This window comes from Perognathus longimembris, chromosome 11 (genome assembly GCF_023159225.1).
Source record: "Perognathus longimembris pacificus isolate PPM17 chromosome 11, ASM2315922v1, whole genome shotgun sequence".
NCBI lineage: Eukaryota > Metazoa > Chordata > Mammalia > Rodentia > Heteromyidae > Perognathus > Perognathus longimembris.
Genome location: NC_063171.1, coordinates 47,093,577 through 47,107,993, shown reverse-complemented (window position 1 = coordinate 47,107,993; position 14,417 = coordinate 47,093,577). Strand labels below are relative to the sequence as shown.

At 34.8% G+C, this 14,417-nt stretch overlaps 1 protein-coding gene across 3 annotated transcripts in view; it reads left to right on the top strand.

The window, feature by feature from the left end:
- The window catches only part of Mark1 (microtubule affinity regulating kinase 1), a 98,742-nt gene that overhangs the window by 56,704 nt on the left and 27,621 nt on the right, over positions 1-14,417 (top strand). For all 3 annotated transcript variants that reach the window (XM_048356528.1, XM_048356530.1, XM_048356529.1), the window contains exons 6-9: positions 462-532; positions 5,436-5,492; positions 10,577-10,813; positions 10,900-11,019. In XM_048356528.1, the coding sequence (XP_048212485.1) occupies positions 462-532; positions 5,436-5,492; positions 10,577-10,813; positions 10,900-11,019 (485 nt within the window). The remainder of the gene's footprint in view (positions 1-461; positions 533-5,435; positions 5,493-10,576; positions 10,814-10,899; positions 11,020-14,417) is intronic.

The following is a 14,417-nucleotide window of genomic DNA, read 5'->3' as shown; positions in this document are numbered from 1 at the left end:
TTGATCAAGACTGTGATATGTACAAAATATAAAAGGAAAAAACCCATAATATGCCTTTCTTTTGTTCAACATTTTGTTGAAAATATTTTGTCGATATTTCAGTCACCAAATACAAAGCAAAATGTAATTTTTTATCAATCATGTGGCAGTTCCATTTATTAGAATGGACAATGAAGAGTGGACTGTATTTTTTATAATACTTAAAAAGTTTTCTTGGTTATTTTTATGATGTGTTTTTAAAAGAGTATTGCTGTCATAAATTGCATATATTCAATTCTACATGTAATTGTTTTCTTTGTTTTTTTGTTCATGTGTTTGTAATTTACATAAATACAGCAAAAGTTTCCTTAAAAAGCACATGGAAGTTTCTTTTAAAACAAGGCAAAAGCTTGACATAACATATATTGTTAAACCAAAAAAATGATGTATATTTTACTGCCTGCTTTACCTTTCTGATTCAGGTGAAGTGTTTGATTACTTAGTTGCTCATGGAAGAATGAAAGAGAAAGAGGCCCGTGCAAAATTTAGGCAGGTATGGAAAATAGTTATCAACTCTATTTTGCTGATCATTTTTAGTGTTATGCAAAAGCCTGTATCAAAAACTAGAGTGCAGGGATACATACCATTTTGAAAAGAAAAAATTCCTACTTAAAACACTTTAAGAATGGAAGAAACCTGGTTTATTGTGTGGATTTAAACTTAAAATAGTTGCAGATTGTTTTTGTTGGTTATAAAAAAGTGAATTTTTGTTAAGTCATCATGTTTAATTGTCTTATATATGCAAACCAGACTGGGATGGAAAATATATACTGTGTCCAATAATTGTTATCAAGAACTATCAGTCATATATGTGTACTGTTAAAAGAAGTTATTATTTTCTTAAATAATTAAAGATATACTGGTAATAAAACTCATAGTTTGAAAGTATATTGTTAATTTTATTCTACCACGGAGGCAAGGAACTTTGCAAATATGATAGAAGACTTTCAATTCCAATTTGACTTGTAGAAATTATCAAATAAGAAAAAGTAATTTATATTTGTTTAGGGCTTAAATTTAATCTTTAGGAGTGAGGTAATTAAAATAAGCATAGTTTAGCTGGGTGCCAGTGGCTCACACCTGACATTCTAGCTGTACTCAGGACTGAGATCTGAGGATTAGGTTTAAAGCCAGCCCAGGCAAGAAAGTCCATGAGACTTTTTTTTTTCTGGTTAACTGGAGATAACAGAAGTGGGGGCTGTGACTTGAGTGGTAGAATGCTAGCCCTGAGCCAAAAAGCTCAGGACAACACCCAGACCCTGAGTTCAGGCCCCAGGACTGGCACGCACACAAAGTAATTATAATGATAAGCATACTTCATAAATTACTGTTCAAGTTACTGCTTTTACTCATTCATAAAATGTATTGAAGTAAGGTTTCAACAATTATATCTGATACTTTCCCTTAGTCAATTAAGATTTTTTATTTTAAAATTGCTCATTAACTCTCGGTAAGGACTGATTCTGCAATTAAAGGGATTCTATATATGTCTGGGAAACACTACGTATTTACATAAGATCTTCTAAGGGTTGCGTGAGTATGTACATGTGTGGGCATATGTGTATGTATGTATGTATGAGGTATGTGTTAACATTAAAGAAAAAGGAAGGAAATAACTGTTTAACTTGTCTTGATATGACATTCTCCAAATTGTCTTACAAACCTCTATTATTGATATCTTATGGAACTACTACTTTTTATAACCATTCATTTATGGTAGATTTTCAGAAGCAGTCACATTAAAGTAGTAAATTCAAAAACAACTGGTGATGCAGAAAGCAACATTAAGAAACTGAATTGTGTTCAACCCCTTTTTATTAAGTCCTTTCCTGTCCTGGGAAAGAAGCCAGGGCACTACAGATATCTCTTCCAGTGCCACTCATCTTTCAGTATCACAGTAGCTTTAGTGAGTGAGTTGCAGGCCAGCAATTCCCCTTGTCATTCACTAGTCCCATTAGGATCTTAATGTATATTGTAAAGGTCATTGTTACTTGTCTTTTTTTCTTCTTAGTCAGCTACTAGTTTTACTTACCAAAGACACAATCTGTATAAAAAATCATACATGATACTGTGTAAAATTAGAGGAGGTGAAATGCCTCCAATTTGAAAGAGCTCACCATCTTTGCTGGTTGGTTGACAAGAATGTGTTAGGTGGTTAGGGAAAAGATTGTGGGCCCTTGGGTTTGATCCACAGTACAACAACAAAAGGTATTTTGATATTAATTATGTATTTATTAAAATTGTCTTGATTTTTCAAATATAGTCTGATTATTTTGGAATCAGCTTTTTATTATGTTACAGAGTTTTTTTTATTAATTGGTGCTATTTAAAATACAGAACAGTGGCGAATGTTTTCTTTATAATCATTTATGTTTTATAAATGTTAGATTATTAATATCTATTTCTCTCACACTAGTAAATTATTTTTTTTAACTGAGAAAAAGCAGTTTTAATAACACGCACACATACATTCAGAGGACTTTAAACAAGATGTAGTATAAAATTTTAAAAGAAAAACCTAAAAGGAAATCTGCATTTACTGCCTAATAGAAAATTATTTTTGAGGAACTTATTTTCACTTAACTCTCATTTAAACTTTAAAAATTAATAAATGTTGCATTGAAACTCCTTTGTACACGTAAGGATAATTTTTTAAACAAATAATTATAAATTATATAGTTTTCTCTATTTTGTGATGTTTTAAAAAAAGTTTAACAGTGAAAAAAAGTGCATTAGCAAAGATATACAGAGATATATGCCCTTGACCCTGCTTTTAGGTGTAAGCGAGACAATGTAACAGTTTAAGACAGTTTTAGTAACCAATACCTATATTTTGTCTTCCCATTCTATAGAATATGAGTGCTGCAAAAGAATCACTGTTAATTCTAAGATCAAATATGCTATAAAGCATAGGGATTTCTGACCCATTTATAAAGAACACTACAGTAACCCCAACAACTGAACCTTAGCAGAAGACACTGATGTGTGTAGCCTTTAGATCACAGCAGGGCTGGCAGGAAATTCTGATCTCAAGGTTCATTATAATAGAAGGGTCATAGAGGAGTTTCAAATCCTGTTTGTGGCAGTACAAAATGGTTTGAGATAGGAGAGTCTAGCCATACATTACTGCAATCAAATTGGGGAGTTGTGAATAGGGATTCTTGCCATGCCAAAAAACTTCTTTCATGGCAGAAATTGAACCGTGGGAGTTACATGTGGTAATATGATAAACTACCATATTTGAATGCTAACTCAGAGGTCATTCTCTCTCTAGGGAGAAGGCATGCGTGACACAGAACATTCCTTTTGGTGATGTTTGTATTGTTAAAGCTTGAAGCCTTAAGAAATTTGTATTCTAGGAATGTCTGTCTCATAGAGACCGTTCTGTCTGATGTGAAGTGCCTGGCCTCTGATCATGTTTGGTAATGAAATCATTACCTGTAGTATGCTTACTCTGTATCACACAAGTGTGTGACCTGTAAAAGTTCATTTCATATCAGAAAATTCTGTTATCCATAATACAAGAGTGATCTGATAATGTGAACATATTATAATCTGTGGAACATACCCAGCAAAATATGCATGTAAATATATGTCTTATGACTAATAAACATAATTTTGTGAAAAGTGGATATTAGAATTTTGCAGCAAAAACTTAAGAAAACTAATATTACAAATATTTATTGTTAATTTCTCTGTTTTTAGGGATCACACTTCAAAATGATCATAAGAATTCTCAGTCACCCTTTGTAAAAACATATGTAGTACTTGCTTAGTTTAGAATTCAGGGACTGTTAGCACCTCTAGCAGGTTTGACTCCTGAGCTGGGGATGAAGTTTAGTGGTAAAGGTGAATGTGTTTACTTTGCAACAAGGCACTGGGTTCAATCCTTAGCACCACAAGACAAAACAAAAAAACACCTCCATCTCCATTTATCATCAATTTTCACACACTTGTGTTTTCTCATCATTAATGCTTCTTACTTCCTTGCCTTTCCCCAACACTAATAGTATAAAGCTTTACATTTTAAATATGTCTGTCCTTTCATATAGCACCTTCTCTAGGAATCATTTCCAACTGCTGTTAGTGCTGTATTTATTTATTTATTTTTATGAACTCTCACTTGTTTCTTCCTCTGCTCCTATACTTCTTTCTTGTAGGCCTTTCTTTTTTTTTCTTTTTGGCCAGTCCTGGGCCTTGGACTCAGGGCCTGAGCAGCGTCCCTGGCTTCTTACCGCTCAAGGCTAGCACTCTGCCACCTGAGCCACAGCGCCCCTTCTGGCCGTTTTCCATATATGTGGTGCTGGGGAATTGAACCGAGAGCTTCATGTGTGGCAAGCACTCTTGCCACTAGGCCATATTCCCAGCCCAATACTTCTGTCTTGTATTACAGTCCTCATATACATGTTTCTCTTTGCAATCATATTTTAAGCTCGTTAAGGTCAGGATCCATTTGTGCTCCCTTAGCAACCAGAACACATTTTCTTGTACATAACAGGTACGCAATAAACTGACTTGGATTGTTGAATTTGATTGAATTGTATATTCCTCATGTGTGTTGATGATTTGGTTATATCCATTTCTTCTTTGTCTTTGAACCATTTTAATATACATCAGAATAAACTTCTAATACTGAAATAGTTTCACTTCACTCTTATTTCATCTGTGCCTACTAGTATCATTTTTAAACTTTTAAAAAATCTCATTTCATTCTCCATTTATAAATGATTAACCAACATCTCACATTCAAATGTGTTTTTATTTAATTGCATCGGTATAATTGAATCATCTGCTGTACAATAAAGTGGTCATCCTCTTAAACATAATACATTGTGTGTGTGTGTATGTGCGTGCGTGCGTGCATGTGCATGCATGCACACTGCTCCTGGAGATTCAACTCGGGCCTTGGGCAGTGTCCCTAAGCTTTTTTGCTCAATGCTAGCTCTCTAATACTCTGAGCCTGCGCACAGCTCTACTTCCAGCTTTTTTTTTTTTTTTTTTTTTTGGTGGTTAACTGGAGATAAGAGTCTCACAAACTTTCCTGCCTGGGGTGGCTTCAAACCATGATCCTCAGATCTCAGCTTCGTGAGTAGCTAGGATTACAGGTGTGAGTTACTGGCACCTAGTTCTCATCAGTTATAATTTTGAATATATAATAACTTTTCGTCATCTGCTGTCAAATTTTTTCCATTTATGTAAGAATTACAGAATTGTTTATCTATTTTTGTAGTTTGATGAGCAAAGTTTTCATCACTTTAATATGTATAGTTTTAATGGTGAAATTACCAAGTATTCCTTAGAATCTGATCTAGAAATTTTTATAATTAGAGGTCATAACTGTAGAAAAATCAGAATGTTTTTAACTATAAAATAATTTTGATTCTTATTTATTTCAGATTGTGTCAGCTGTACAGTATTGTCATCAAAAATGCATTGTTCATCGTGATCTTAAGGTAAGCTGTTAACAAAATCATGATTGTTAAAGTATACATTCATAAAGTTAGAGCTATCTATTTGGTTACTTAACTGTTCCAGGCACTATTTGAAGTAGTTTTTATTTCATTCTTACAACGTCTTTACAACAGGCAATATTTTCAGAGCAAATGGAGAAAATATAGACATGAATCTATCTAGCACTAAATAATAGATTTGACTCACTTTTAGCTATCTTAAGTAGATAAATGTGGAATCTTTTCCCCAACTAAAAATGCCCAAGGTTCTTTTCAAACAGAAGCAAGGTGGAGGTAATCCATGTTTGTCTGATATAAGAGCCAGTGGTAATTCTCTAAAGCCCAAAATAAGGAAAGCTTATTAAAATGATTTTAATAAATGTTAAATAATTGTGATTAACATAAACTGGCATATTGGGCAGTAAAAGATATATGTGCCAGTTAGAAAATGGTTGTGGTCAAAAGAGTTGAAAAAAATGAAAGTAGTAATTCCCTTGCTTAAGTATTTCAATCTTTTTTCCTTTCCTCTCTATTCCACCGAAATCTGACTTGCATTATTCTTTACTTTTAATTTATGTATTTATTTTTATTTTATTTAAGTAGTGGTATAAAGGGGTTTCAATTCAGTTCAACATAGAGTTTTATGATTACAATGCATCTTGATCAAGATCACCCTTTCCATTATTCTCTCCATCTCTTCCAATCCCCCATCCCCTTAAGTTACTTGATTCTACTTTAACATATGTGCATTGAATATTAGAATTATATTTGCCCACTCTTCCTCTTTCTGTTCCTAGCCTCTCTTGGCCTTCTCCCATGCAGACATCACATATTTCAGCTTCCTGGTATTCATTTTTTTAAGTTGTAAGTTACTTGTTTGAAGCAGTTACTCTATTGGCAATCCTTTCCTGTGAATACCATATTTTATACAATATGTTTATATATATGTGTGTACATATTCATATAACATTTTATATGTTCTCATGTATGTTTTAAATTTAGGTCTAACACATATGAGAGAAGCCATGCCCCCTTTGTCTCTCTGAACTTGACTTCACTTCATATAAAAATTTGATCCATTCATATGTTGCATATATATGTATGTATATGTATATATACATACATATATATGGGTCAAGACATATATGGAGAGATAGATAGATAGAAGATAGATAGATCTTGATTAATTCATCTGTTGTAGGGCATCTAGACTGTTTCTGTATCTTGGTTCTGGTGAATAATAAAGCAGTGAACATTCTTGTTTAAGTGTCTTTACTATATTCAGCTTACAATATTTTGATAAATACCTAAGGGTGCGTATAGCCTAGTTCTATGTTTAGCTTTTTGAGGAATACGTAAACTGCCTTCCATAGCGCCTGTACTAGTTTACATTCCTATCACCAGTGTAATAGGGTTCCTTTTTCCTCAAATCCCTGGCAGCATTTGTTGTAGTATTCTGGAAAGTGGACATTCTTACTGGGGTGAGATAGAATCTTGGTCTTGTGTTGATTTGCATTTCCTCTATGGCCAAGACTGTTGAACATTTTGTCATGTATTTATTGGCCTTTTTTTTTTCACTTCTGAAAAGTATTTAGCTCTTTTGTCCATTTATTGATTGGGTTATTGACTTGGGGGGGGTAGTTTCTTGAGTTTTTTGTATATTCTGGATATTAGGCCCTTGTCAGATGTAGAGCTGGCAAAGATCTTATCCCATTATCCCATTTAGCTGTATTCAATCTTATTTGTCAGTTACTTCTCCTATTTGCTGAGCTCTTAGAATTCTACTCATGAAGTTCTTGCTTATACCAATAAGTTATAAGATTTCTGCTACTCTTTCCAGTAGTAGTTTCATGGCTTCAAGTCTTACATTGAGATGTTTGATCCATTTTGAATTGATATTAGTACAGGGTGACAGACAGGGATTACTAGGAGGCTTATCTCCTTTCTCTTTTTTCCCAATTACTAGTACTGCTTTGGATTATATTTGCATATACTATCCTTAATAGTTATTAGAAGTCTCATCATGTATTTTAGCTACATCTTTCTGGGCTTACAGATTTTCTGCTGTCCCAGATGTTTACATTTCTCAATTTCCTCCCTCAGAATTTTTTTTTGGTCAGTACTGGGACTTGAACTCAGGGCCTGGTCACACTGACCCTGAGCTCTTTTGCTCAAGGCTAGTGCTCTACTACTTTGAACCATAGCACCACTTGCAATTTTCTGGTGGCTAATTGGAGACAAGACTCTCACAGACTTTCCTGCCTCGTTTGGATTTCAGCATCCTGAGTAGCTAGGATTAGAGGCATGAGACACCAGCTCCCAGCTTGGGTATTTTAAGGGGGGAAAATCACTTCTACCAAGCAAGAGAAAGATGAGGATTATCCCCTGCTTCTGTGTTCTGGCCCCCAATTTATCATTGCATTTTATACATGATCTACCAAGAGACCATGTTCCACCAACACGTTTTCTTCTAGTTTGATAGAGGGAATTTTCCCTAGACTCCTAGAAGGAGACCTCAGGACCTCATTGCAGCTCTCTTTTACTGAGGCTGTATGAGTACTTTGCTCTCCATCCAGACAGCTCTAGGAAACTGACACACAGCTCAGAAACATGGACTCAGAAACTTACAATGACCAAACCTTTATTTCAAATAATAATTTGTATCATATGGTCCATAAATGTTATGGTCTCATATTAATCTCAAACATTTAGATAGTTTTATAATATTTATGTCACATTATATGACTTTGTTTTTATTTTGTTGGGCTAGAGTCCTACCAGGACTTCCAGGCTAGTCAATAACTGTTATTGTTCTGCTTCATTTTATTTCACTTAGCACTTGGTTTGGGAAACAGTTGAGAGGGAAAAACAACCTGTCATGGTAGCTCACACCTGTAATTCTAGCTACTCAGAAGGCAGAGATCAGGAGGATTATGAATTTTGAGGCTAGCCCAGGCAAATAGTTCATAAGAACCCATTTCAACCAATAAAAAAGCTGAGTGCGCAAAGGTAATAAACCATTCACGAATTATAGGCAAGGGAGCTAAGGAAAGACTCCTCAGAAAGGTAAGAAGGGCAAAGAAACACATGAGGACATGCTTATCATCCCTGGCCATAAAGGAAATGCAAATCAAAAGAACTCACTTCAGTTAGATTGGCCAACACTGTGATTTTCAAACAACAAATGTTGGCAGGGATGTGAGGGGGAAGGGAACCCTACTGCACTGTTAGTGGAAATGTAAAATGGTACAGCCACTTAATGTTCATTGGTGCACTATTCACAATGGCCAAGATAGTGAAACAGGTGATCCACACACAATAGATGAGTGGATCCAAAAAATGTGGTACCTATACACAATGGAATTTTACACAGCCAGTAGAAAAAATAAAATTATGTCATTTGCAGAAAAATGGATGAAATTAGAACAAATCATGTTGAGTGAAGTAACCCAAGGTTAGAGAGACAAATGCCCCATGTTTTCTCTGGTATGCCAAAATTAGACCTAAAATACACTGGGATATGATAAATTAGACAGTATTCTAGATACTCATACACAGTGAGGCCAAAAGAGGATACAAAGGTGCAATGCCTACATGACTATATTTATATAAAATGATATATAGGTGTACATATATATCAAAACAAACTCAAAGACATGGAAATGAGACATTTCTTAATTTTGTTGATGACTTTGTCTTCTTTTCTTTATGTGTGGTATATTCACATGCATATATCTTCAGGAGGGTGGGGGAGGACACAGAACTCTAGGGAGAAAGAGTGAAAAAATTTCAGTGCAGTAGTAGAGCTCATGGGATGCTGATGAAAGTGAACTATACAACTTGTGGTTGTAGATGGGAAGAAGACAGAGAGAGTGAGGGGAAGGAAGACACTGTGCAGAAGAAAATGTCCTCATTACCTGATTCATATAATTGTAATCCTCTGTACATCACCTTTATAATAACAATAAAGTAAAAAAAAAAAAAGCTGAGTGTGGTGACACAGTATACCTGTAATACCAGCTAAGCTGGAAGTCTAAATACAAGCATAGTTCAGGTCTACCTTCCAAAAAATAAGACATTACTTGAAAAATAATGAAGGCAAATAAAAGTCTGGAGATGGACTGAAGTGGTAGAGCTCCTACCTAGCAAGTGCAAGTACAAAGCCCTGAGTACTGCAATAATAATAATCATCATCATCATCATAATAGTAGTAGTAGTAGTAGTAATATTAATAAATAAAATAAGACAGCGGAATGAACAAAGTTGTCACAGAATCCTGAGCCTTGTATAAGCTAAGGTTACCATTAAAATAGAGGTCCTCAAAGTAAATTTGGTTTAGCACAAGGTAGAATAGGGTTGTTCTTTAGGTCCTATTAAGGTATAGTTCTAGTGTGTTTCCTACCATGAAGATAATCACTTTGACTATAAATAAATTTTAAAAAATAGGTTTATGGAAGTAGCACTATAGCTCAAGTGGTAGAGTGCTAGACTTAAGCAAAAAGAAGCCAGGGACAGTGCTCAGGCCCTGAGTTCAAGCCCCAGGACTGGCAGAGAGAGAGAGAACTAGGTTTAAAATAAGTGTGGAATTCAATGGATTTTAGATGACGTGCTTTAAATAGTTGCATATGTACATATAAATGAAAACTTTGCCAGGCACCAGTAGCTCATGCCTGTAATCCTAGCTACCCAGGAGGCTGAGATCTGAGGAAGTTATCCTGGGCAAGAAAGTCTGTGAGATATCTCCAATTAACCACCAAAAAACTGGAAGTGGTGCTGTAGTTCAAGTGGTAGAGCGCTAGCCTTAAGCTGAAGAGCCCAGGGATAGCGCCCAGGCCCTGAGTTCAAGCACCATGAAAATAATAAGAAAAATAATAAACAAATGACAACTTTTCCATATTAAGATTCAGTCTAACAAAGCTATTATACAGTAATGCACTGAAATACCATCTGAGGCTGCTAAATTTCCTACTGCATTTAACAATGAAAGGTAGTAAACGTATACGCTTGGGATCTGAGGCTAGTTCAACAAGAAATTTTATTTTATGTATACTTTTTACATTGTCTTTTTTGTATTATTTTCCTCTTAGGCTGAAAACCTTCTTCTTGATGCTGATATGAATATTAAAATTGCTGACTTTGGTTTTAGTAATGAATTCACAGTTGGGAACAAATTGGACACATTTTGTGGAAGCCCACCTTATGCTGCTCCTGAGCTTTTCCAAGGAAAGAAGTACGATGGGCCTGAAGTGGATGTGTGGAGTCTTGGCGTCATTCTCTATACGTTAGTCAGTGGTTCCTTGCCTTTTGATGGCCAGAATTTAAAGGTATTAGCTAAATTTCAGGTCATGTGTTAGCCCCAGATTCATTCATTTCAAAAGGTAGTTATAAATGCTTTCTTTCTTTTGTTAAGGAGCTCCGGGAGCGAGTCCTAAGGGGAAAGTATCGTATCCCTTTTTACATGTCCACAGACTGTGAAAACCTCCTGAAGAAATTGCTAGTATTGAATCCAGTAAAGAGAGGCAGCTTGGAAGTAAGTATTTTTTTTTGTACTGCAGATTCAAAGTTTAGTAATTACAATATTCTGGAACTAGCACTAGTTTCCCCATTTTTCCCATAGAAAATTTGCCACATTATCTGATTCACCTTGTGTATAAGAAGTGTCAAAAATGGCATGCTACTTCATTCAAAACTTGTCACAGAAGGTTTCTCTAAGGACTTATTTCTCCTTGGTTTTTCAGTGAGGTATTAAATTAAAACAACATAAAAATAAGGATAAATTTGACTTTGAGTTGCAGAAGAGAAAAGCATAGCCTGTGTCAGAAACTGCATTGTTGGAAACAGAAACACTGATTTTTAGTAAGGATTCAACACATCTTTCTAGGACGAAAAAAGTGATTGTGAAAATTCTAGTCTGGTGAATACTTTATGACTATATCTGATATTAGTATCTGATAACAAACATTTTAGTAGAAACTTCTCAATACAGAAAATTTATAGAATGTTTAAAGTAGATCAGGTTAGATATAGATGTTTTCATTTCTTAACAAACTTATTTATGTTACCTACATAACAGTCCATATGTGCTATTGTACTACGTATGTTAGGGCCAAATAGTATCAGAAGTTCATGTAACCAAGATGTCCAGTCTTTTTTCCTTCAGGCACTGCAACTAGGATAACTTGTTTCTTAAATATTCTGCTTGTCTTTTTTGAGAGTGATGTTTGGCTATAGGAAGAATGCATTACTCGTTTTGGGGGGATGTTTCTTTTTGTCTTTTTTAAATTTACCTTACTTTGGAAGGGTAGAAAATTCAGAGAATTAACTTCATTTGAACTGTACTTTTTTAGTGTAGCAATGGGGCTTTCTGGCACAGATTCCATGCTAGTTAGGAGGCAGCCAGCCTTGTAGTGAGCCATCCCTGTGTACAGAGCTCTCAGGTTAGTTTGGGCTTTGTAATTTTATTTCCACAAATACTTTTCACTAAGAGATGCAATATGTTTTGATGTAAGTTAAGGGATGGTGACTTCCACTGGGAAATTGTTTCAGATGCTTTGTACCAGTGGATCAATTAGCAAGTCTTTTTAAACTGAATTATTATTGTTTAAATATGATTAGTTCTCATTTTAAGATTTTTGTGGGTTTTTTTCTTTCAGGGGAAAAGGGTATGTCCATAATATATATTTTAGAAAAAAAATCTCATTTTTTCTATCACTGCTTTTCTAAGCTTAATTTCAACTGTCATAGAAAAGTATGTGAAATATTTAAATAGTTGATATCAACTCTCACTTCTAAAGTTCTAGAACTTTACAGAATATAAACCCTGCTTTCCTGCTTCATTACTCATTTTCATCATTGGAAACCACTTTATTTGAGGTTCACTTAGCATGTGCCCATAGTTGAAATAGCAGCTCACATAGGCAAACTGAAAGGAAGTTTGGGAGAACAGTCATGCAAATTTCTGTGGGCAGAACAGATGTACTTCTGTCTATAACATGATTAATTTATACTAGCCAAATATTTATCTTCCATCTTTAACATTAAAACTGAAGATAAAGGTTTTGAACAGTTTTACATGAATTTAAATGCTAAATTATTGTTATTAAAACATTTGATCTTGTCACAGTAAAAGCATTATTATGTTGTGTAATTTATGTATACTATAATTACAAAACCAAGCACGATTAGATATTTTTTTAAATGTCTGATCTCTAGAAGTTCAAGTTGATATATTTGAGTAATCCAGTTTATCTGAATTAAGTTTTTCAGTCCAGAACCCTCAATTCATATTGGAAATATTATCATAATCTTGCAGGTCTCACTATGCAAAGGTTGGTCTGCTTCCGTTTCCAAAAACAGCTTTCCAGTGAAACCAGACCATATATATATCATATATTTTTTAAAGGATTTACTACATCAACCTTAAGGAACTCTCCTTAAATACCAGGGTCTCCAGATGTTATATTAGATAGTCTTTATTTTTATTTCTCACACCAACTTTACCATTACATTTATAATGAAGAAAGCTATAAACTATTTAAAAACAGTGGCTTTCAAAATACTTTCGGGTGTTGAAACATAACTTTGTATCTGGTAAAGTTTTTGGTATGTACTTTCTGCTTTTGCATAAGAATAGGGTATTTCCTTTCAATAACTATGTTATTCATTCTTCATGGATGACATGTCGTAAGTTATGATTAAGCAATACCCTACATTGCACATTCGAGTTCTTTTGTTGATTTTCTTAAAAATAGTATGGTGTAGTTTATTTTTCCTACTAAGTCATATCTTTGGTAAATTATCCAGAGTGGGACTACTATACTATAATCTAATGGCTCTTATTTTTACCAAAGATTTGTGACCCAAGCCTTTTTAATGTTTCTTTTCTCTTTAGCTTGATACAGTATTGCATATATTAAGTTCTAGTGTTTGCTAACTATGGTAATAACATAGTTTGCTATAATTGCTTTATGTACATTTCTTTTTATTTCTCACCCTCCCCATCTGTTCTCTGATATTTATTCGTTCATTCATTTTTATAGTATTGGGGATAGAACCCAGGGCCTTGTACATGCTAGGCAAGCATCCTACTGTCCACAGCCCTTGGTTTAACAGGCTTGCTGTGCAGTTCAAGCTGGCCTCAAACCCACAATCTTCCTGCTTTTATCTCCTAAGTGCTGTGGTTACAGGTATGAACTACCCAACTGGGAAATGGCCTAGTGGCAAAAATGCTTGCCTCGTATACATGAAGCCCTAGGTTCAATTCCCCTGCACCACATATATGGAAAACGGCCAGAAGTGGCACTGTGGCTCAAGTGGCAGAGTGCTAGCCTTGAGCAAAAAGAAGCCAGGGACAGTGCTCAGGCCTTGAGTCCAAGACGCAGGACTGGCCAAAAAACAAAAACAAAACAAAACAGGTATGAACTACCACACCCAGCTCTCGGATTCTTTTTATTCATCTTTCAAATGTAACTGTTGTTATGTAAACTGCTAAGTAGACTCTTGAAATCCCAATTACTAGAATAATGAGAAAGGAAGACCAAGAGGTGTTGCTTATCATTTCCCTTTCCTTATCACCACATTTCCACGTTTCTTTGCCTCACATCTGATTTTGAGTAAGGCTCAAGCCAGTGTTCTGTCTGGGTAGCTATGATTCTTTTCCCAGTACTATTTCTAAAATGTTGTTTATCTTCCTTGTTAATAAAATATAGCATTTCTCTATTGCCTATCAGATAAAAGTTAGGTTGATCAGCTGAAAATGAACAAACCTTATCTTTCACTCTTTCTTTGCACATTATCTTTGTTCTGTCACAAAACAGCATTTCCCCTGTTTACTCCCTCTGCCCTCTGCCTTTACTTTCTACCAGTTCAAACAATAATAGTATCTCTAGATTCAGTTCAAATTCTCAAATTCTCCTCCTCTTCTTCAGT